The sequence below is a fragment of the Pongo abelii genome, chromosome 2, assembly GCF_028885655.2.
Source record: "Pongo abelii isolate AG06213 chromosome 2, NHGRI_mPonAbe1-v2.0_pri, whole genome shotgun sequence".
Lineage (NCBI taxonomy): Eukaryota > Metazoa > Chordata > Mammalia > Primates > Hominidae > Pongo > Pongo abelii.
In genome coordinates this window covers 85,149,644-85,169,295 of record NC_085928.1, presented here as the reverse complement: position 1 = coordinate 85,169,295, position 19,652 = coordinate 85,149,644, and the positions used below count along the sequence as shown (strand labels likewise).

Sequence of the window (19,652 nt, the reverse complement as noted above, 5' to 3'; positions counted from 1 at the left end):
GAGCTACGAGACCCTTAGACACTTCTATTTCTTCATTTATAAAGTAGGCATAACACTATTCACCTTGTGAGACTGATAATTAAGTAAAATCCAGAGTGGCTCTCAAAATACAGTTTCTGATCAACATCACTTGGGAATTTTTTTTAACACAAATTTTCACCCCCCACCACCCCCCCCCCGCTCCCCGCCCTCCAGCTTCTGCAAAGCCTAGGGTGATTCTCTGCTGGTAAAGTTTGAGAGCCACTGAAATGGAGTACATAAAGCCTGATGGATACTCAGTAAATGTGGCTGCTGTTACTACACTGTGATATTTAATCTCCTCTTGTCCTAGTTTTCAGTGAACCTTAAGGAAAGCTTGTCCTTTATGGTCCCCCTATTAGGTTCAGTTCAATAGCATTCACTGAGCTGAAAGTCAGTGCCAGGCAGTGAGCGTGGGAATAGAGTTCACAGTCCATATCAAGAGATACCAGCCTCCTTCTGCATCGCATGTCTCAGCATCAACTATGAAACTACTTTTTCTTGCCCAGACAACTCCACAGATGGTTTCACTGAGGATTTAACCTAGTGCTTATCAAAATGGGCTTTTGTAGTCTGAACCCCCAACAATACTGGATACCCTTTGATTAGTGGTAGTGAGCATTACAACTCTCTCAGATGGTGAAAAGCAGCAGGCACCTTAAAGGCCACCTAGTCCAGTCTCACCCATTTCACCGGGGAGGAAACTGAGGCCTAGGTATAGAATACAGCTAGCCGATGAAGAAGTCTGCAAAGGCATCTGGCCCTGCATCTGCTTGCTTTGAGACTAACACCCTGACTCACCACGGTGGTATTTTGATAAGTGACACCAGGCACTCTCACTGGCTTAGATTGATTGACGGATTAGAAATAGCTATCTGCCCTTGCCAGGAATGAAAGCAACAGAGACATGCAAGCAAAATCTTCAACAGGTTTATTTTACTTCAAATGGAACATACCATAAACAATTAGACTATCTGCTATGGTTTTTAAACAGATAGTCTGAATGGTCCTATCTAGACTCCAGTCCCATTATAAAAGCCCCACGAAGCAGGGCTTGGCTTCCCACGCCTGTAATCCCGGCTACTTGGGAGGCTGAGGTGGGAGGACTGCTTGAGCCCAGGAGTTTAAAACCAGCCTGGGCAACATAGCGAGACCCTGTCTCTAAAAATAATAATAAATTAAAGCTCCAGAAAGACCTCTACAGTGAATCTGACCCCTCCCTCCTCAGAATGAACACTAACAAAGAGCTGCTACTAATAGCATTTCAAACAGTTACTGGAAAAAAGTAATGACTCATTACATGTTCATTTTTATTTAAAATAATTTAACAAAGATAGAAATGTTTAGAGAAAAAAAAATCTCCCATACCGCAAAGAGAGAAACGGTTAACAATTTGGGAGGGAGGCAGAAGGGAATCATGCCATAAACAGCTTTCTCTGTCTTTTTAGAATTTCTTTATTTATGTTTAAACCTCTTTAGAGGTTTAAACAAATGAGTCTTTCTTGGGTATCAGTTGCCTGTGATCAAGGAGTAATCATATTGTTACTAATACAGTCTTGACAGCTTTTGGTCATGCAGTTCTGAGCAGCTGGAAGATAAAGTTCTTGGTCATAGCTTCTAATACTCATAAATCTCACCAGCAGGTATGGGGCCCCACTGGAGTTCCCACTCTCATCTTTACGAAGATGATTTACTCAGCTTGCCCACAGTGCTGCTTCTTGACATTCTGAAGCCCTGGGGAATTCCTCCACACCCTCTGACTTCCTGTAACTGAGCACTGAGGCTCAGTGCATCTCTATTTAGCACTCCTCTCACTGTCTCATATTTAACTAGCGTTTCCACTGGATTGCAGAAGTTTTGAAGGCAGAGCAGGATTACATCTTTCTCCTCTTTAAAAAAAAAAAAAAAACCCACAGTGCTTTCACAGAGCCTCAAAAGAACTCGAAATACTTGTTGGCCATTGTACTGAATATTCTCAACCTTTTCCTCCTACCCAGATACAACCACAACAATAAAATTGGAGCAAGGTACAGAAAAGTCAGTAGATGTTTATAATGAAAGCATAGAAAACAAATCAGATTAAAGCACTATAAATAGCAGACATGAATCGTGGGCTATCCTATTGCTAATAACAATAATAGTAACATATAACTGTGAACCTTTATTATACACTAAGCATTTCCTATACATTCCTTCACTTATCCTCATCTATGTGGCAAATGTTCTGTTATCCCCACTTAACACATGAAGACACTGAGGCTGGGAGAGATTAAGTAATTTCTCCAAAGTCACCTGCCAGAGAGGAAGGAGCTGGGACTCTAATTTTGCTTTCTCTGACTTCACACTATGCCATTTTTCCAGAATCAAGAAAACATGAGCACTCAGGAATATTTTCACATTTTAAACTTTATTCAAAAAGCAGCACATAAGATATATCTTAGCACTAATTCCATGCAATCACCAAATTTTCCTAAACACCAGTAGTAGTAGTAATTTCTTAGAGTCATTGTAAGCTCCTTAACTGTCTTCTGAATTAATAAGGAAAATTAAATTATGTTTTCTAGACTTTGCATTAGTATATTTCATTACTTTCCAAGTTTTCAAAAATTGGTGATCTGAGTAGAGTGAATTCACCTTCTCTAAGCCACTTAGAGGCTTAGAGACTCTGTTATCTTAGAAATCTTCACCTTAGAATTCTACCTATTACATTATACAATTAAACAAACTACTTTTTTCTCATGCATTATACCAATCAGCCCCTTAACTGAAAAAAGATGACCCTCGGAAGCTTAGAAGAGAATTTACAACGAATACATCTTTTGCCAGGTCTTTGGGCTGGGATACAAAACATCACGTTATCTATGAATATATTGTGGTCCCTCAGTGAAAGTTGTCACCAAATATTGCAATAAAACTAAGAAAACTTTTGAAGCGGACTGCATATTTCTGCCCAGAAAATGATGGATGCAGAACAACTAGTTCACTGCAGACAACTGTTTGCTTTAAAATGTAAGCAACATGCCCAGCTCAGGACTGAAGTGGCCAGAGTGCCTACTTTATCACTTTATCAGAATGGCACAGCAGTCCAACAATTTAGCCTGGAGAGAACAGAGATGGAGAACAAAGAAGACAAGTGAAAAAAACAAACCAGGCCTTCTGTTCTACATGACCTTCTTTCCCGTTTTGCCAATCTGATTTCACACATAGTGACTCATGGTGAAACAGAGAAAACACGGGAATTGCATTCAGATGTGCAGAGGTTAGTAAGACTTAGTTTTCAAAAGCAGCTCATTCTCCATTAACACTATAGTCGCCTTCCATTTCATTTCACTTAGATTGGCATCTGCACAGCTGCCAAAATTTTTCTCTAAGTCAGAGAACACGCTCCTAGGTAAACCTTCGAAAAAGGTATTTCAAAGGAGGCAGCTGGTATTCGGACTGCTAGAGAAGGCATTGCCACCTCGCTTCAGACAGGAGATTTCCGCTAGTTGCTTTCTGTCATTTCATCTCTATTCTGCACTCAGTCCCTTGTTCTGTCTCGAGGTTCCTGTTTTCCTGTACCCAACCAAGAGCCAATCAAGAAGTAAACAGGAGCAAACACGCCCGCCCACTCCCAATTTCCTTTGCTCTGCTGTCTACCAACCGCAAAGCCGACCGAGACAGAGCCGCTGTCAACTATTCAACTCAGCTCAGCTGATCGGTTGCCGCCGCCGCCGCCGCCAGATTCCGGAGGCGAAGAACGCAAAGCTGAGAACATGGACGTTAATATCGCCCCACTCCGCGCCTGGGACGATTTCTTCCCGGGTTCCGATCGCTTTGCCCGGCCGGACTTCAGGGACATTTCCAAATGGAACAACCGCGTGGTGAGCAACCTGCTCTATTACCAGACCAACTACCTGGTGGTGGCTGCCATGATGATTTCCATTGTGGGGTAAGTGGGGTCCCCCTAGCCGGGACACCGATCCGGGGCGAGCACGGAGGGGCCTCGGGGTGCAAGATCCCGGGATGTAGAGACGCTCTCTGACCACGCTCAGCGCCTGCCCTGGCAATTCTGCAAGCGGCCAAGCCAGTGGAAACTTGTTTGCAGGGCGAGGCCGCAGTAACCTGGGGTCCCATTTTCTGCACCAAGGGCTGAGACTTGAGGGGAGCCCTAGGGGAAAGACGACGGGGAAAATTTGCCAGCCGCGGGGAAGAAAAATGAGAGTTCCCCCGCCCCCGTGCCAGGATCGGGCTCTTGCTAGAAAGATATTTGTAGCGCCCTCGTCTTTTAAACATAAGAAAAAGGAAAGTGGTGTAACCCTACCCTGGAGCTGGCTAGGGCGGCAGGGTGTGGACCCGGGCTAGTGTAAAAAGGGCAACCAAGTGGCGACGCACTTTGCTGCTTTCTCTGCCTAATGCCTGCCACACTGTACAGTAAAGCTGAGCTTGGGATCAGAACGCGGGGTGTCTCCTGGTGGCGCATCTCCCATTGTGGGGTAAAGGCTGCCATGACTCTGGGAAGATGGCCTTCTGGCATTTTCTTCCAGCAGTGGCCAGGCGTGGTCATTTTCTCTGTCTTCGCTTCCTAGCCTGAGGTTTCAATGTATCAGAAGGCCTTTTCAATACCTGATACTTAACAAAGTATCCTGTGTTGAGACTGCATGTACACCTGCTTTCCTAGAAACCACCTTTCCTTCTAGTTCACCTTTTAAGAAATGCTTCTCTCGCTTATGCAGGATGGGTGGTGATATTCTCAATCTTGCTGATTATCTCCTACACATCTTTAAAGAAAAAGCTACCCTCAGACTTTATAAAGGACTCACTTGCTCTTAAATGTCTGACATTTCTATTTCAGGGCAGACGTAGAGGGAAGAAGGAGCAAGCTGGCTTGGGAGAAAAGGGAGAAATTTGCACTTGAAGGGTGTGGGAAAGGGTGAACAAGGGTGGCTTCTTCAGTTGGCTCGCAGTTAATTGGCTTATACATTGAGCCACCTCTCTGTGCCTGGCCCCATGCCAAGCTCCAAGCACACCAAGATGAATCAGACTTGAATTCTGGCCCAGGGGCTCCTGGCAGTTGCTGAGAAGCTGAAGGAGCAAACACACAGCACAGAGGAGAGGGGTAGACTTCACAGTTTCCGAGTATGGTTCACAGCAGTCACCCCCATGCAGAGGTGGAAGCCCACATGTGGGACTCTATAGACAATCGCACAGATCCTTCTGCATTGCTTAAGGAATTCTTAAGGAATTGCACTCTGGGAATGGCTTGGTGTATAGAGGGCACAGGCTCTGAGTGGACTCGGAACTAGTGTGGCAGCCAAGGTACAAGTTAGTCAGGGCAGGGTGGGGCAGGCCCGAGGCCTGAGGCAGCTGCCATCTGAACCTTCCCTCAGCTCTGTGCTTCAGGCTGCTTCCCTGGAACACTAAAAAATTTCTTTTTTTTTGAGACTGAGCCTCCTTCTGTCACCCAGGCTAGAGTGCAGTGGCGTGATCTCGTCTCACTACAACCTTTGCCTCCCAAATTCAAGTAATTCTCGTGCCTCAGCCTCCAGAGTAGCTGGGATTACAGGCACACACCACCATGCCTGGCTAATTTTTGTATTTTTAGTAGAGACAGGGTTTCACCATGTTGGCCAGGTGATCTGCCCACCTCAGCCTCCCAAAGTGCTGGGATTACAGGTGTGAGCCTCTGTGCCCGGCCAAAAATTTCTTTTTAAAAACTTTTAATATTTATTTACTTTTGAGATAAGGTCTTGTTCTGTTGCCCAGGCTGGAGTGCAGTACTGTGATCACAGCTCACTACAGCCTCAACCTCCTGGGCTCAAGCAATCCACCTACCTCAGTCTCCCAAGTGGCTGGGACCCCAGGTGCGTGCCACAAAGCCTGGCTAATTTTTTTTTTTTTTTTAGAGATGGGGTCTCACTATGTTGCCCAGGCTGGTCTTAACTTCTGGGCTCTAGCCATCCTTTCACCTTGGCTGTCAAAGCACTGAGATTGCAGGCGGGGACTACCGTGCCTGGCCAAAAATGTCTTTAAAACAAAATAAGTAGTAAATAGGTTTGCATCAGTTTTTGTTTTTTTCTTTCTCTTTGCAAAGAAGCAGGAGGGCATCTTATCTGGTGATCTAGTTGCGGAGGTATTTTCTTGAGGTAACTTAGATGTGGGGCAAAGTTTGACACAGACCAATAATTAAAAAAAAAAAAAAAAAGTTTATTTTCTTCAGACATGTATGCTGCCCAGACCAGGCACAAGCTCAGACAGTCTTCCTGCTTTTGATAGAATCCATTTTTCACTGTGAAGGCCAGGGGCCAGCCCTTTGACTAAATATAGCTCCGTCAGTATTGTGCCTTAGGCCACCAACTCAGGTAGTTTAGGGGTGTTGGCCCTCCTCATTTTCCTTTCAAATAAGAGTTGTTGGTTGTCAATGAAAATTTTGAAGTGAAAAAGTGAAAAGTAGCCATGAAGTTTTTAAAACTTATCCTTATTTTTAAAAACTTACAAAAGATACAGGCTAGTAGTAAAAGTTGATTTGAAAATTATGTGGATAAAATGTGAAATTTCCTTCATACTTCAGTAAAAGTTTGGTATATAACCCCTAACTGTTTTCTATGCAACTATAAACACAGTCAGTAGTTTTTTCCACCAATTGTTCTCTTTTCTTTCTTTATCATTTAATAATATAAATAAAGATTTATTGAGTGCTCTGTGTGTCAGGTACCTTGCAAAGTATTTTACCTGCATTATGTCATAGAACCCAATTTTAAAAACCTGTTATTTTTTTTTTTATTATTAAACCTGAGGCTCAGAGAGGTTAAATGATTTACTCAAAGTCACAAACTTAGGCTTGTGTTCTTAACTACTATTCTGTCTTCCTGTGAGTCACGAGGAAGAAACCAAACATCTTCAGAGTTAGGGAGCGTCCTTGATTCCAGAACACTTCTCATTCTAAAGAGAACTATCCTCTTTCGGGGATGCTAGTAGATGGTTAGGTCAGAGCAGTGCTGGAAGCTGTTCATCTGGATCCTCCACAGACTTCTCTCTAGTTTATCAGAATATCTAGGTAGAGTGTATGTGAAAATGTGACCTGGATAAAAGAATGTTCAACAATGGTTCCATCCCCTCCTGGTGAGGAGAGCCTCAAGGGCATTGTAGGAGTGCTCTAGCCTCAGCTCTCCAATGTTGGAAACTGGCTTAGATGAGGATAGAGAGGGCCTCCTCTTCAAGGTTTCAGGAAGGGTGAGGGAAGAACATAGCAAATACTATCTAGATCCAGAAACACTGGAAAAAACTGCCCATACCAAGATGGAGATTAAGAGGGATTAGGATAGAGATAAATCTGTGTTAAACTTCTGATCAGAAGAGATTGAATTATTTAAAAGGAACAGCATGAATAACAGGCTAGGAAACTTGCGTTTTGCTGGAAATGCCTTTAGATCCTTTACATCAAGAAGGAAAAGTGTCTAAGATTGAAGTTGCCATAGCTTACCTTCTGCATCCTTGATGTGAGACGTTTTGGGATTAAGATATTCTTTTCACATCACACACAACAATAGAAGTCTCTACCTTGATCTTCAGAGTGAAAAACAAAGGCAACACCTAATGGCACTTGCAATTTAAGTACTAAGCCTGTGATACATTCTAGTTGTTGACGAAAACTTCTTTGTGCTTAATGGAATGCCAAACGATTTGAGCTGGAGAACTCTGTTCAGTGTGTGAGCCATGGAACAGCAGCATCTTTCGCCTGAGAGCTTGTCAGAAGTGAAGCATCTCAGGCCCCATTTCAGACCCACTGGGTTAGAATCTACATTTTAACAAAAATCTCAGATGATTCATAGGTACATTAAAATCTGAGAGGCACTGGATTGGTCTGGCTCAAAAGAAAATTTAAATAAATATACCTGTATGCCCAGATGTCACCTTCCGTGATTCAAAATGTATAGTTCTTGGCAGGGTCCAGGCATCTGTTGTTTTTTTCTTTTTCTCTAACTTCCTAAGTGATTGTGATATACACCCCTAGGAGAAATACTGATCCTCTTGAACCCCGTAACTTCTGAAATATAAAAGCTCGAGGTCACAGGCTAATTGGAACTAAAGCTGCTAATAATAGGAAGTGAAATATTTTTTCCATTAAGCCATATTGCAAATTTTCTAAAGCTCTTGATTAACCAAATTCACCTGCATTCCTGACTCTTAAAACATTTGCAATACTATTGCTGTCTTATTCTGAAAAGTTCTTTCCTGGATGGGTATAGTGGCTCACACCTGTAATCCCAACACTTCGGGAGGCAGAGATGGGAGGATTGCTCAAGACCAGGAGTTTAAGACTAGCCTGGGCAACATAGTGAAACCCTGTCTAAAAAAAAAAAAAAAAAACTTTTCTGCCATTAGAACTCATATTTTCTGGCGTGGCCTCAGAATCACCAACCACACACAGAATTTGCAACATATAAAAATGCCTCTGCTGCTTCTCCAGCAAGAAAGCTGCATTTATTCTTATGTATATACATTTGTGCCTCCCCCTTTAGATAGAACCATGTAGCTGCTGAAGGAATGAGCCCATGTTTTCTCAGCTAAAGCAACTCCTCACCATGTGGCCTGATCATTTGGCCTATAGAGATGTTGCAGGAGGGTGGAATTGACAGCTGCCGCTTTATGCTTTCAGTTACTCAAGATGGTAAGGAGTTTCTGGAATTCTGTAATTCTAAGTTTGAAAAGAGCATTAATGTAATCTTTTCAAAATGAACGTGGCTCAGTGGCTCTGTAATATGTTCTAGGCCTGTGGCTCCCAGCATCTGGTATTATGAAATGTTCATATTGTTTGTACCTTTAAATGCTGTAAAGATGAAGAACCAAGTTTCCAGCTGGTAGAGGAAAAAAAGGGTAAGGCAACCCTGGGAGGCTCTGGATCAGAATCTATTAAAATGATTGCAGATAGAATGAGTTGCAGTCTGTTTATACTAAAGCAAGTGGAAATGTTTTTGAGATTAGTCAGCTTCAACACCAGTTCTACAACATTACTCTTATTTGTGTTGCTTCATTCATTCAATTAACAAGAGTATGAAGCACTTACCAACTTCTCAGACACTGCTAGGAGATAGTGAAGAGTAGGACAGCTGTAATTCCTGCCTTCATGGAAAGGCAGCAAGACCACACTGAACACATGATAACTAATTTGTATACAAGTATAGCAAGTGTACAGAAATACACACCTACATAAACACATCCTTCTCAACCTGACTTACCTGATCTCCCCTGTACATTATTATTCCAAATTCCAAATCTCTCAGGTGTTGGGAATAGGGGAGGCATTGAGTATGTAGACAGGATAAACGTTTATTAAATTTTACTTATCCTAACCCACAGCTCAGATCCTTCTATTCCATTAAACAAATACTGAGCACCTACCATGTGGCAGACAGTGTCTAGGCTCTGAGGATATAGCCAGGAGTACAACTCCACCAGCCTTCCCAAATCCTCTCAGAATTCTCCTGCCCTTCCATGCCCATTTATTTGCACTTGAGGCTGGCACCTGTCTTCCTCTGATGGCTTATGTGTTTCTTCTGAATACAGAACTTTAAGAGGTCTGTCAACACACAGTAACATTTTAATCTCAAAATCTTTATCTAGGCTGGAGGTGATGGCTCACGCCTGTGATCCCAGCCCTTTGGAAGGCCGAGGCGGGTGGATCGCCTAAGCTCAGGAGTTTAAAGACCAGCCCGGGCAACATGGCGAAACCCCATCTCTACCAAAAATAGAAAAAATTAGCCTGGCGTGGTGGCATGCATCTGTGGTCCCAGCTACTTGGGAGGCTGAGGTGGGATGATCTTTTGAGCATAGGAGGTGGAGGTTGCAATGAGCCAAGAACGCACGCCTCTGCACTACAGCCTGGGTGACAGAGTGAGACCCCGAGTAAAAAATAAATAAATAAATATAAATCTTTAATAAGGATTGTTTTTCATTAAATAACCTCTCACAGTGTATGTGTGTATATGTGTGTATATATACATACATATACATATATATATATATATGTATATTTTGAGACAGGGTTTCACTCTGTTGCCCAGGCCGGAGTACGGTGATGCAGTCATGGCTCACTACAACCTCTACCTCCCTGGACTCAGGTGATCCTCCTGCCTCAGCATCCTGAGTAGCTGGGACTATAGGCATGTGCCACCAGCCTGGCTAATTTTTGTATTTTTTTTTTTTTTTTTGTAGAGAAGGGTTTTTGCCATGTTGCCCAGGCTGGTTTCGAACTCCTGGGCTCAAGCAATCCTCCTGCCTTGGTCTTCCAAAGTGCTGGGATGACAGGCGAGAGGTATGCCTGGCACACACTTGATACTATTTATGTAACTTTGTTTATCTGAACTTCTCTCCCCTCTGCGTCCAGCTTTTTTTTTTTTTCAATATTGCCTGCTACTTTTGGCCTTTGGTTGGTAGTTTCTGTTTCCTTTCCCTAGGTAAGGATTTACAATGATTCTAGGTAAGTGTGCAAATAAATGAGTGTATTTTGGATTCCTGGCCCCCTGTCTTAGAGAGGAGAAGCTCTCAATCAGCTTAGGGACAGAGAGCTCTGTACAGGAAATCCAGTTCAAAAAGGTCAAGACCCGTTCTTGACCTACCCACTTAATATCTAATTAAGCATCAATATTGGAAATTTTGTATTTTTTATTTTTTGGACAAATGAATTCTATCCTTATCACTCAGCTTTAGAAAACTTAACCCTTAATACCATCCTCTGTCTCTTGAAATGAGCGTGGCTTCCTGTTTCTGAGAATGCCTTCAAGCCCTGTAATTTTAGGCAAAACCTTCAGGCTAACAACTTCAGGTTTGCAAGCATTCATCATTGATATACGATAGGATTTCCTGGCCTTCCTTCTCATTATGCGATTTGCTAAAGGAGACACCTGGAAGGCAGAAAGCCCTGCTTCTTCTAATCTGCTTCATATCTCATTGGTGCAGCTTCTCCTCGTCTCAGAGGAACAAAAAGAATGCAGAAATTGGGGGTTAGTGAGGGGTAAATAGACAGGAAACTTGTGGGAAGGAAGTCTGTGTTACCAAGCTTGTTAGCATTTGTCCAGCCCCTGTCTTCTCTCCACAGCTCTGTAAGAATTTGCCATGTGACAGTTCTCAGTAGCTTTTGTTTGTTTTGTTTTGTTAAGACAGAGTCTCGCTGCATCGCCCAAGCTGGATGCCATGGCAGGATCTTGGCTCACTCCAGCCTCTGCCTCCCAGGTTCAAGCGATTCTCCTACCTCAGCCTCCAAGTAGCTGGGATAACAGGCACGCACAACTATGCCTGGCTAATTTTTGTATTTTTTAGTAGAGACAGGGTTTCATCATGTTGGCCAGGCTGGTATCGAACTCCTATCCTCAAGTTATCCCCCCACCTCAGCCTCCCAAAGTGCTGGGATTACAGGTGTGAGCCACTGTACCCAGCCTTTTTTTTTTTTTTTTTAATTTTCTAAAATCATTCAAGAAGAACAGTTTGTAAACAAATATCTTTCTACTTCTGTTCCCCAAAAAGCATTGGTTGTAAGAGTAACCATGGGTTGCTAATTGTTGAAAGCAGTGATGAGCATACATGAGGATTCATTATACATTATTCTCTCTACCTATGTATATGTCAGAAGTTTTCCATAATGAAAAGTTAAAAAGGGTTTCATGAAGTCTAATCAGAGCTTTGTACACAACTATTATTTGAAGCTCCGTCACTGTGGGAAGCGTCAGATTTATGGTTTTTAATCCAAGTCCAACCTGTTGTTTATTAAAAACGAAATGAAATCTGGAGGTTCCTAAGGCATGTCTTAGTATGAACACTTTTAACATGCCAACTGCTAAAAAGACAATGGTTGTTTTGGATGTGAGTGTTTAATTTGTGCCAAATTACACAGGATACAGTAAATATTTAGGGAATGGCAAGAATGCAATAAATCCTCTAGGCCTTCCTAATTCAGTTGGTTAGGAAAATCTCACTATGACCTTTCTGTAACAAAAGAGACAGGCTCCTGTTCAGTTTTACCTACTGTACAATCTCCTTTATTCCATGATCCTTAGGCCAAGGAGACACTGTTCTCATTTACTCAAGACTGATTTGTGTCCAAAGCCCACATTTATGCCTATAGTCAAAAATAGCTCTTCACTTTGGGAGCCTGAGGCAGGCGGATCACTTGAGGTCAGGAGTTCGAGACCAGCCTGGCCAACATGGTGAAACATCGTCTCTACTAAAAATACAAAAATTAGCTGAGTGTGGTGGCGCATGCTTTAATCCCAGCTACTCAGGAGGCTGAGGCAGGAGAATCGTTTGAACCAGGGAGTCAGAGGTTGCAGTGAGCCGAGATCGGGTCACTGCACTACAGCCTGGCGACAGAGCGAGATTCTGTCTCAAAAAAAAAAAAAAAAAAAAAAAATTAAAAATTAGCCAGGCAAGCTGGCACTCACCTGTAGTTTCAGCTACTCAGAAGGCTGAGGAAGGTCACTTGAGTGTGGGAGATAGAGGCTGCAGTGAGCTATGACCATGCCATCACACTCCAGCTTGAGTGACAGAGGAAGAACCTTTCTTGAAAAAAGAAAAGAAAAGGCATATGGAGCTGTGCTCTGGTCAGAGAGACTGAGGAAAGGCTGACTGAGCTGAGACTTCAAGGAGGGTGGAGTGAGACCTGTACACAAACTATCCTCTCTGCCTGATTCACCTCACCCTGAGATGGCCAAAAGGCAAGGTGAGTGCTAGGGTAGATAGAAACCCTGAGTGGATGGGGGTGCAATCAGGAGATGGTGTGACAAAGCTGGCAGGTAGGCCAGTTGCTAGCCCTGAGAGTTCCCTCATGCTAATTACTAAGGCACTTCTTCCTCTCCTAGCAGATATAGCCAAAGCCAAATTTTGGCCTTGGCTTGTGGAGTGTGTGACCTGGATTCCAGGCCCCACTTACCCCCTCAGCCAGGCACCAACTCCACAACTATATACAGTGGCCCTGGCTGCAGAGGCAGGCAGGGTCCAGACCCTGCGAAGCCTTGTAGAATGTTTAAAGAATTCTGTTTTTAGTTTAAGAACAATGAGAAGCAAGAAAATGGTTGGGTGGGTTCGTATTTGCAGTGATCCCTCTGGCTGATTAACGACCACAGAGAAACATCGCCAATTTAGAGAAGTCCACCGTGAGTATATTGTTCCCCGCTTTTTCGGTGAGTCAGACTTCCTCAGGAACCACACTTCAAAAATAGCTTTTTCAGTCAGAAAATGGGAACTCAGTGCAAAGCTGCCTGTACCCCTCAGGAAATATTTTGCTGCCTCTTTGGTGGTTCTTTTTGGCCTTGCAGCCTGACAGGAGTCACCAAATGTGGCCTTGAGTTGATGCGAGGATTTCTGTTATGGCAAACTTTTATTGCCAACTTTGCAATTGGTGGCCTTGGACAAATTTATTAACTTGTATATTCCTTAGCTTGCTTATGTGTAAAATGAGGTGGGTTGGCAAGATCCTTCCTAGCTCTAAAATTTTGTAAGATTTTTTTTCCCCCTTCAGTAACTTGTGGTAAAACTATAGATATAGCTACTGAATCACGTTGGCAAGTTTAGAACCTGTATCCACACCCACTAATAGCCAGCTTGTTTCAGAGAGAAATGAGAGTGTAGAGGGATTTTCCAGGATGATCCTTGGTTATAGTAGGTTACTTAGAGTGTGGGGGAAATCCCTAAAGCCGGTTAACATGACAGAATGGGTTCTACTGTGAGTTGCTGCCACAACTGGCACCCTTGTTTTCTTGTTTCTCTCCTGGATCCCTTTGGATATGTTTCTTCTCTGGGCCTCAGTTTAGTTATCTGTATAATTGGACTAGACTGATTCATCTTTGAAGACTGCTACAAAATTTCTCTGATGGGATTCTAAACCTTTTTATAACCATAAATGACTGCCCTAGAATATGTAACTATTATAGGGAAAGATTTATTAATTATTTATTGGAATTGGGCAATACATGTTCATATTTTAAATATATATAATTAAAATATATACAACCATATGTATTAATATATTTTTAATTTCACAATAGAAAAACATAATGGTTTTTGAGTTGCAAAACTAGGTCCTGCTGTTTCTCCCTTCTCTCTCACCATCCCTCATTCTTTTTTTTTTTTTTTTTGAGACAGAGTCTGGCTCTGTCGCCCATGCTGGAGTGGCACAATCTCAGCTCACTTCAACCTCCACCTCCCAGGTTCAAGTGATTCTCGTGTCTCAGTCTCCTGAACAGCTGGGATTACAGGCATGCGCCACCACGCCTAGCTAATTTTTATGTTTTTAGTAGAGATGGGGTTTCGCCATGTTGGCCAGGTTGGCCTCAGCTGGTCCACCCACCTCAGCCTCCCAAAGTTCTGGGATTACAGTTATGATCCACCGCACCCGGCCCTCTTTCTTACTCAAGGACTATCAGTAAGTGAAACTCCACCCAGCAGACCCCAGAGGCAGCTGTCTACATGAAAGATGGGTGGCATGTTTAGGGAAAGTTTTGTCCTAAAAGTCTTTGGGGTTTGTTGTGATTGGTGTGATAAACAGCCCAACTGTTGACTAAAAAGCATCTCAGGCAAGAACTGGTTCCCAAATTTCTGAGAATTTCTGTTAATCTCTAGAGGAGGTGTGTGTGTGTGTGTGTCTGTGTCTGTCTGTCTTTTGTTCCAAGTACAGGTAAGTGCCAGGGCATTGGAGTGGTATACATTTTATCAGATACAGAAGAAAATCATTTCTGCTCAGAGTAACTTCGTTCGTTTTTTTCCAGCTTGGAAACTTGCTTGCTTTCTAATTATAGACTGTTGTTGGGCAGGTTATGAACTAAAACCAGTTCTATAGAACTTCAAGCTCTGTTCTTTTCCCTTGAACATGAGCAACCAGAACAGGTGAAAGCAAATTTGGAATTGCTTGAGTTAGGCCTGGATTTTTCATTGTTCTTTGTCCTGGACTTTAGGCACTCAACCTAAATATCTGTTTTACTTGTCTAGAGGAAAATAAAAGAAGCTTGACATGAATTTTGTTATATGCTTCACTTCATGAATTATTATTTTAATAAGTATTCCAGAATGAACTGAGTAGGAGCCCTTTGATGCTTTGCTGCCAGCCAACCCACTCCTACTTGCAGGGTATGCAAAGGAATTTCCTTAAATTTCAATCCTCCATTTGAGTTGTTTGTGTTGATTTGATCTTTGTTTTGCTTTGCTTTTTTTTTTGAGACGGAATCTCGCTCTGTCACCCAGTCAGGAGTGCAGTGGCACAGTCTCGGCTCACTGCAGCCTCCACCTTCCAGGTTCAAGCAATTCTCCTGCCTCAGCCTCCCAAGTAGTTGGGATTACAGGCACATGCCACCAAGCCAGGCTAATTTTTGTATTTTTAGTAGAGACGGGGTTTCACCATGTTGATCAGGATGGTCTTGATCTCCTGACCTTGTGATCCGCCTGCCTCAGCCTCCAAAGTGCTGGGATTACAGGTGTGAGCCACTGCACCCGGCGATCTTTGCTTTTCTTTACGGCTCAGAAGAAACATTTGGGTGGGTTATAGGTCAAAGTCAAGGCTTTGTAAAAGGGTTTTTTACATTCAGGAGCCTTTCCCCAATTTCATTTGTTCATTTGTAAATACCAGTTGTTTTATTCATCAAGGAATACATGGCCATTGAAAAAAATATGAAAATAAAAATAAGCAAATGGAAATAAACTCCTCTTATCCTACTATACTGTAGTCTTTGGTATAATTTTTCAATTTCTCTAAGTATCTTTTTATTTTTTAATAGAGACAGCATCTCACTCTGTTACCCAGGCTAGAGCGTAGTGGCACCATCACAGCTCACTGCAGCCTTGACCTCCTGAGCTCAGGTGATCCTCCTACCTCAGCTTTCCAAGTAGTGGGGACTGTAGGTGTGTGCTGCCACACCTGGCTAATTTTTATGGGGTGTTTTTTTTTTTTTTTTTTTGGAGAGATGGGGTTTTGGTTTTGCCATGTTGCCTAGGATGGTCTCAAACTCCTGGGCTCAAGCGATCCATCTGCCACCTCGGCTTCCCAGAGTGCTGGGATTACAGACATGAGCTACCACACTGGCCTAGAATCTTTTGTGATGCTGGGAATTAGATATATTAATCTATAAGAGTTTCAAGGCCTCTTCATTCACTCTCCACTCTCTACAAACTGCTGAAGGGGATTGTGGTTTTGACTCATCAGATTCTTTCCTTCCTCAGGCGTATAAGGAAATTTTTGTCTTTCCTAGACAAATTCCGGGGTTATGTCAGAAGACAGGGCATAATCCAGATAAAATAAAATAGAAAGAAAGAAAAGTACAGAGAGGCCAAGTAGACCCAGGTAACACAGAACCAAGAGGGAGGGGAAGACGGCAGACAGAATGGCACATGTGCTGGGTATTGGGGAAGCTTAGGGCACTGGGGTGCTACAGACTAGCACAAGAGGATCTGGAGGATGAGCAGAAAACCAGGGTTTGGATCGGAGAAGGAACAGCTTCACTGTGGTTCATGAACTGAAATTCCATTAATGTTGTTGGCAAGATGGGACAAGTAGAGATGGACTTTTGCGGTTGGTCTGTGCCAAGCGGGGGTTGTGGGTTGGAGAGCAGCTGCTTTTATATTTTTGTATTTCCTTTTTTTATATATTCATTTTATTTCTGATTATGAAATAATATACTAATTATAGAAATTTCTATTTCTTTTTTTTTTTTTTTTTTTGGAAACAGAGTCTCAATCTGTCACCCAGGCTGGAGTGCAGTGGCGCAATCTCAGGTCAATGCACCCTCTGCCTCCCGGGTTCAAGTGATTCTTCTGCCTCAGCCTACCAAGTAACTGGGACTACAGGTGCCTGCCACCATGCCTGGCTAATTTTTTTTTTTTTTTTTTTTTGAGACGTAGTTTTCCTCTTGTTGCCCAGGCTGGAGTGCAATGGCACCATCTCGGCTCACTACAAACTCCGCCTCCCAGGTTCAAGCAATTCTCCTGCCTCAGCCTCCGAGTAGCTGAGATTACAGGCTCCTGCTCCCAAGCCCAACTAATTTTTTGTATTTTTAGTAGAGACAGGGTTTTACCATGTTGGCCAGGCTGGTCTTGAACTCCTGACCTCAGGTGATCTGCCCGCCTCAGCCTCCCAAAGTGCTGGGATTACAAGCATGAGCCACCATGCCCAGCCCAGGCCCAGCTAATTTTTGTATTTTTAGTAGAGGTGGGGTTTCACCACGTTGGCCAGGCTGGTCTCGAACTCCTGACTTCAAAAGATCCACCCACCTCGGCCCCCCAAAGTGCTGGGATTACAGGCTTGAGCCACTGCACTCAGCCTAGAAATTTCTACTTCTGAGCTATCTAACTTATATGATAAATCTACCTAACAGACAATGCATTATGTATTACAGTTGCTTTTACCCACTCAATATGTGATGTCTTCCTATATTATTAAATGCACTTCAATGTTTTAAACATAGCTGTGTATACAATACCACAGTAAATTGTTGGCCATATAGGTTGTTTCTGAAAGTTTTTAATCATAAATACCACTAATATCAATACTGTTACAACTCAGTCTTTGCATTTTTGTTTAATTCCTTAGACTATATTCTGAGGAGGGGATTTATTGGCTTGAAGGATACAAGTATTTTCAAGGATTTTTGAATGAAATAAGCAACTTATTATTGTAGAGTTTAGTTTTAAATTATGTACAACTGGCTGGGTGCGGTGGCTTATGCCTGTAATCTCAGCACTTTGGGAGGCCGAGGGGAGTGGATCACATGAGGTCAGGAGTTCGAGACCAGCCTGGGCAACATGGTGAAACCCCGTCTTTACTAAAAATACAAAAATTAGCTGGGCGTGTTGGCGGGTGCCTGTAATCCCAGCTACTACGGGGGCTGAGGCAAGAGAATTGCTTGAACCCGGGAGGCAGAGGTTGCAGTGAGCCGAGATCGCGCCTTTGTACTCCAGCCTGGGCAATGAGTGAAACTCTATCTCAAAAAAAAAAAAAAATTATATGCAACTACTCTTACCACTGTTTAACTTTGTGCATCTTAATAGAAATTTTTAGCTTTTTCAAAGCAGTTTGACATTGATTTTATCCCTTAATTTCACCCATTCAGGTGTGAAAAGCTTTCACTCTTAATTTTAAAATGTTCAAAATTCCTTTTATGTTTCAGTAGGCAGAAACAGAGCTAAAATTTAAAGGGATTTTTGAAAAAGAATTGTGTTTATCCTGAATATGAATCCCAATATGAGCATGAGTTCTTCATCTCTTCCATTTCAGAGAAAGTAAGCTCTTGGCATCACCCTCCCTTATCCTGTCTTCCCCCATCCCTTATTTCAAATCAGCAATGTTACTATTCAGGGCATGAGGAAAACACACTACCATCTGTGTCCTTCCCAGGTAAAATCCTCATTAGCCTCTAGGGTAAAAAATTAAGTAACTCATTGTACCAGCCCACCACAGAGGTCTTGTTAAGGGTTTTGTATACACAAGTGGATTGGGGTGGGTGACTGTAATGCCAGAAACTTTGTCTAAATTTCTTCTTATTATTATCATTATTATTTTGAGACAGAGTTTTGCTCTTGTTGCCCAGGCTGGAGTGCAATGGCGCGATCTCAGCTCACTGCAACCTCTACTTTCTGAGTTCAAGCGATTCTCCTGCCTCAGCCTCCCAAGTAGCTGGGATTGCAGGCATGTACCACCATGCCCAGCTAATTTTTGTATTTTTAGTAGAGACGAGGTTCCACCACGTTGGCCAGGCTGGCCTTGAACTCTTGACCTCAGGTGATCCACCCACCTAGGCCTCGCAAAGTGCTAGGATTACAGGTGTGTGCCACCATGCCTGGCATAAATTTCTTCTACATAATGTGTTTCCTCCATTATCAATAGTAGTGTAATTGCTATCACATACTAAACATTTGGCTTATATAAGAATGAATCTGGAACTGTGTGCTTGAAAATCTGCATTGGTAACTCATCTCCTAATGATACTTTGGGCATTTTAAAACACTTACAATGAACTGTCTATGTGAGGAGTCATAAACTCAAATGCCTCCATGGGGCAGGCAGGTTATGTAAGAGAGCGATTCAGGCCAGCTATTAGAAAAACAATGATTAGACTGGGCATGGTGTGGCTCATGCCTGTAATCCTAGCACTTTGGGAGGCTGAGCTGGGCGGATCACTTGACGTCAGGAGTTCAAGACCGGCCTGGCCAACATGGCAAAATCCTACTTGTACTGAAAATACAAAAAATTAGCTGGGCGTGGTGGCATGTACCTGTAATCCCAGTTACTCGGGAGGCTGAGGCACAAGAATTGCTTGAACCCAGGAGGCGGAGGTTGCAGTGAGCCAAGATCGTGCCACTGCACTCCAGCCTGGGTGACAGAGCAAGACTCTGTCTCCAATAAAAAAAAAACACAAAAACAAAAACAATGATTAATAGCACCTCACTTTGGGCCTCTGTGTCCATGATGCAGTAGAGAGCAGTGTGGACTGGGGCTCAATGGAGAGTATTTATTCTGTCTGAATGAGAAGGCACTCAAGCCAGCTGTTGACATGTGGGAAAGTGGGCCTAGCACTGTTAGATTTTCTTGTTCCAGGAGAACAAGAAATCCCAAGTTTTATGGATTTTTTTTTTAACACATGGATTTCAAGTAAAATTTTTTAAAAACACTGTACAGG

General features: G+C 42.8%; 1 protein-coding gene across 1 annotated transcript in view; it reads left to right on the top strand.

Annotated features, from left to right (window-relative positions):
• Positions 1 to 3,746: 3,746 nt before the first annotated feature.
• ARL6IP5 (ADP ribosylation factor like GTPase 6 interacting protein 5) overlaps positions 3,747 to 19,652 on the top strand; it is a gene marked incomplete at its 5' end in the record, with an annotated part of 20,912 nt that continues 5,006 nt past the window's right edge. The window contains 1 exon segment of the mRNA NM_001134168.1: positions 3,747 to 3,949. Coding sequence (NP_001127640.1) covers positions 3,774 to 3,949 — 176 coding nt within the window.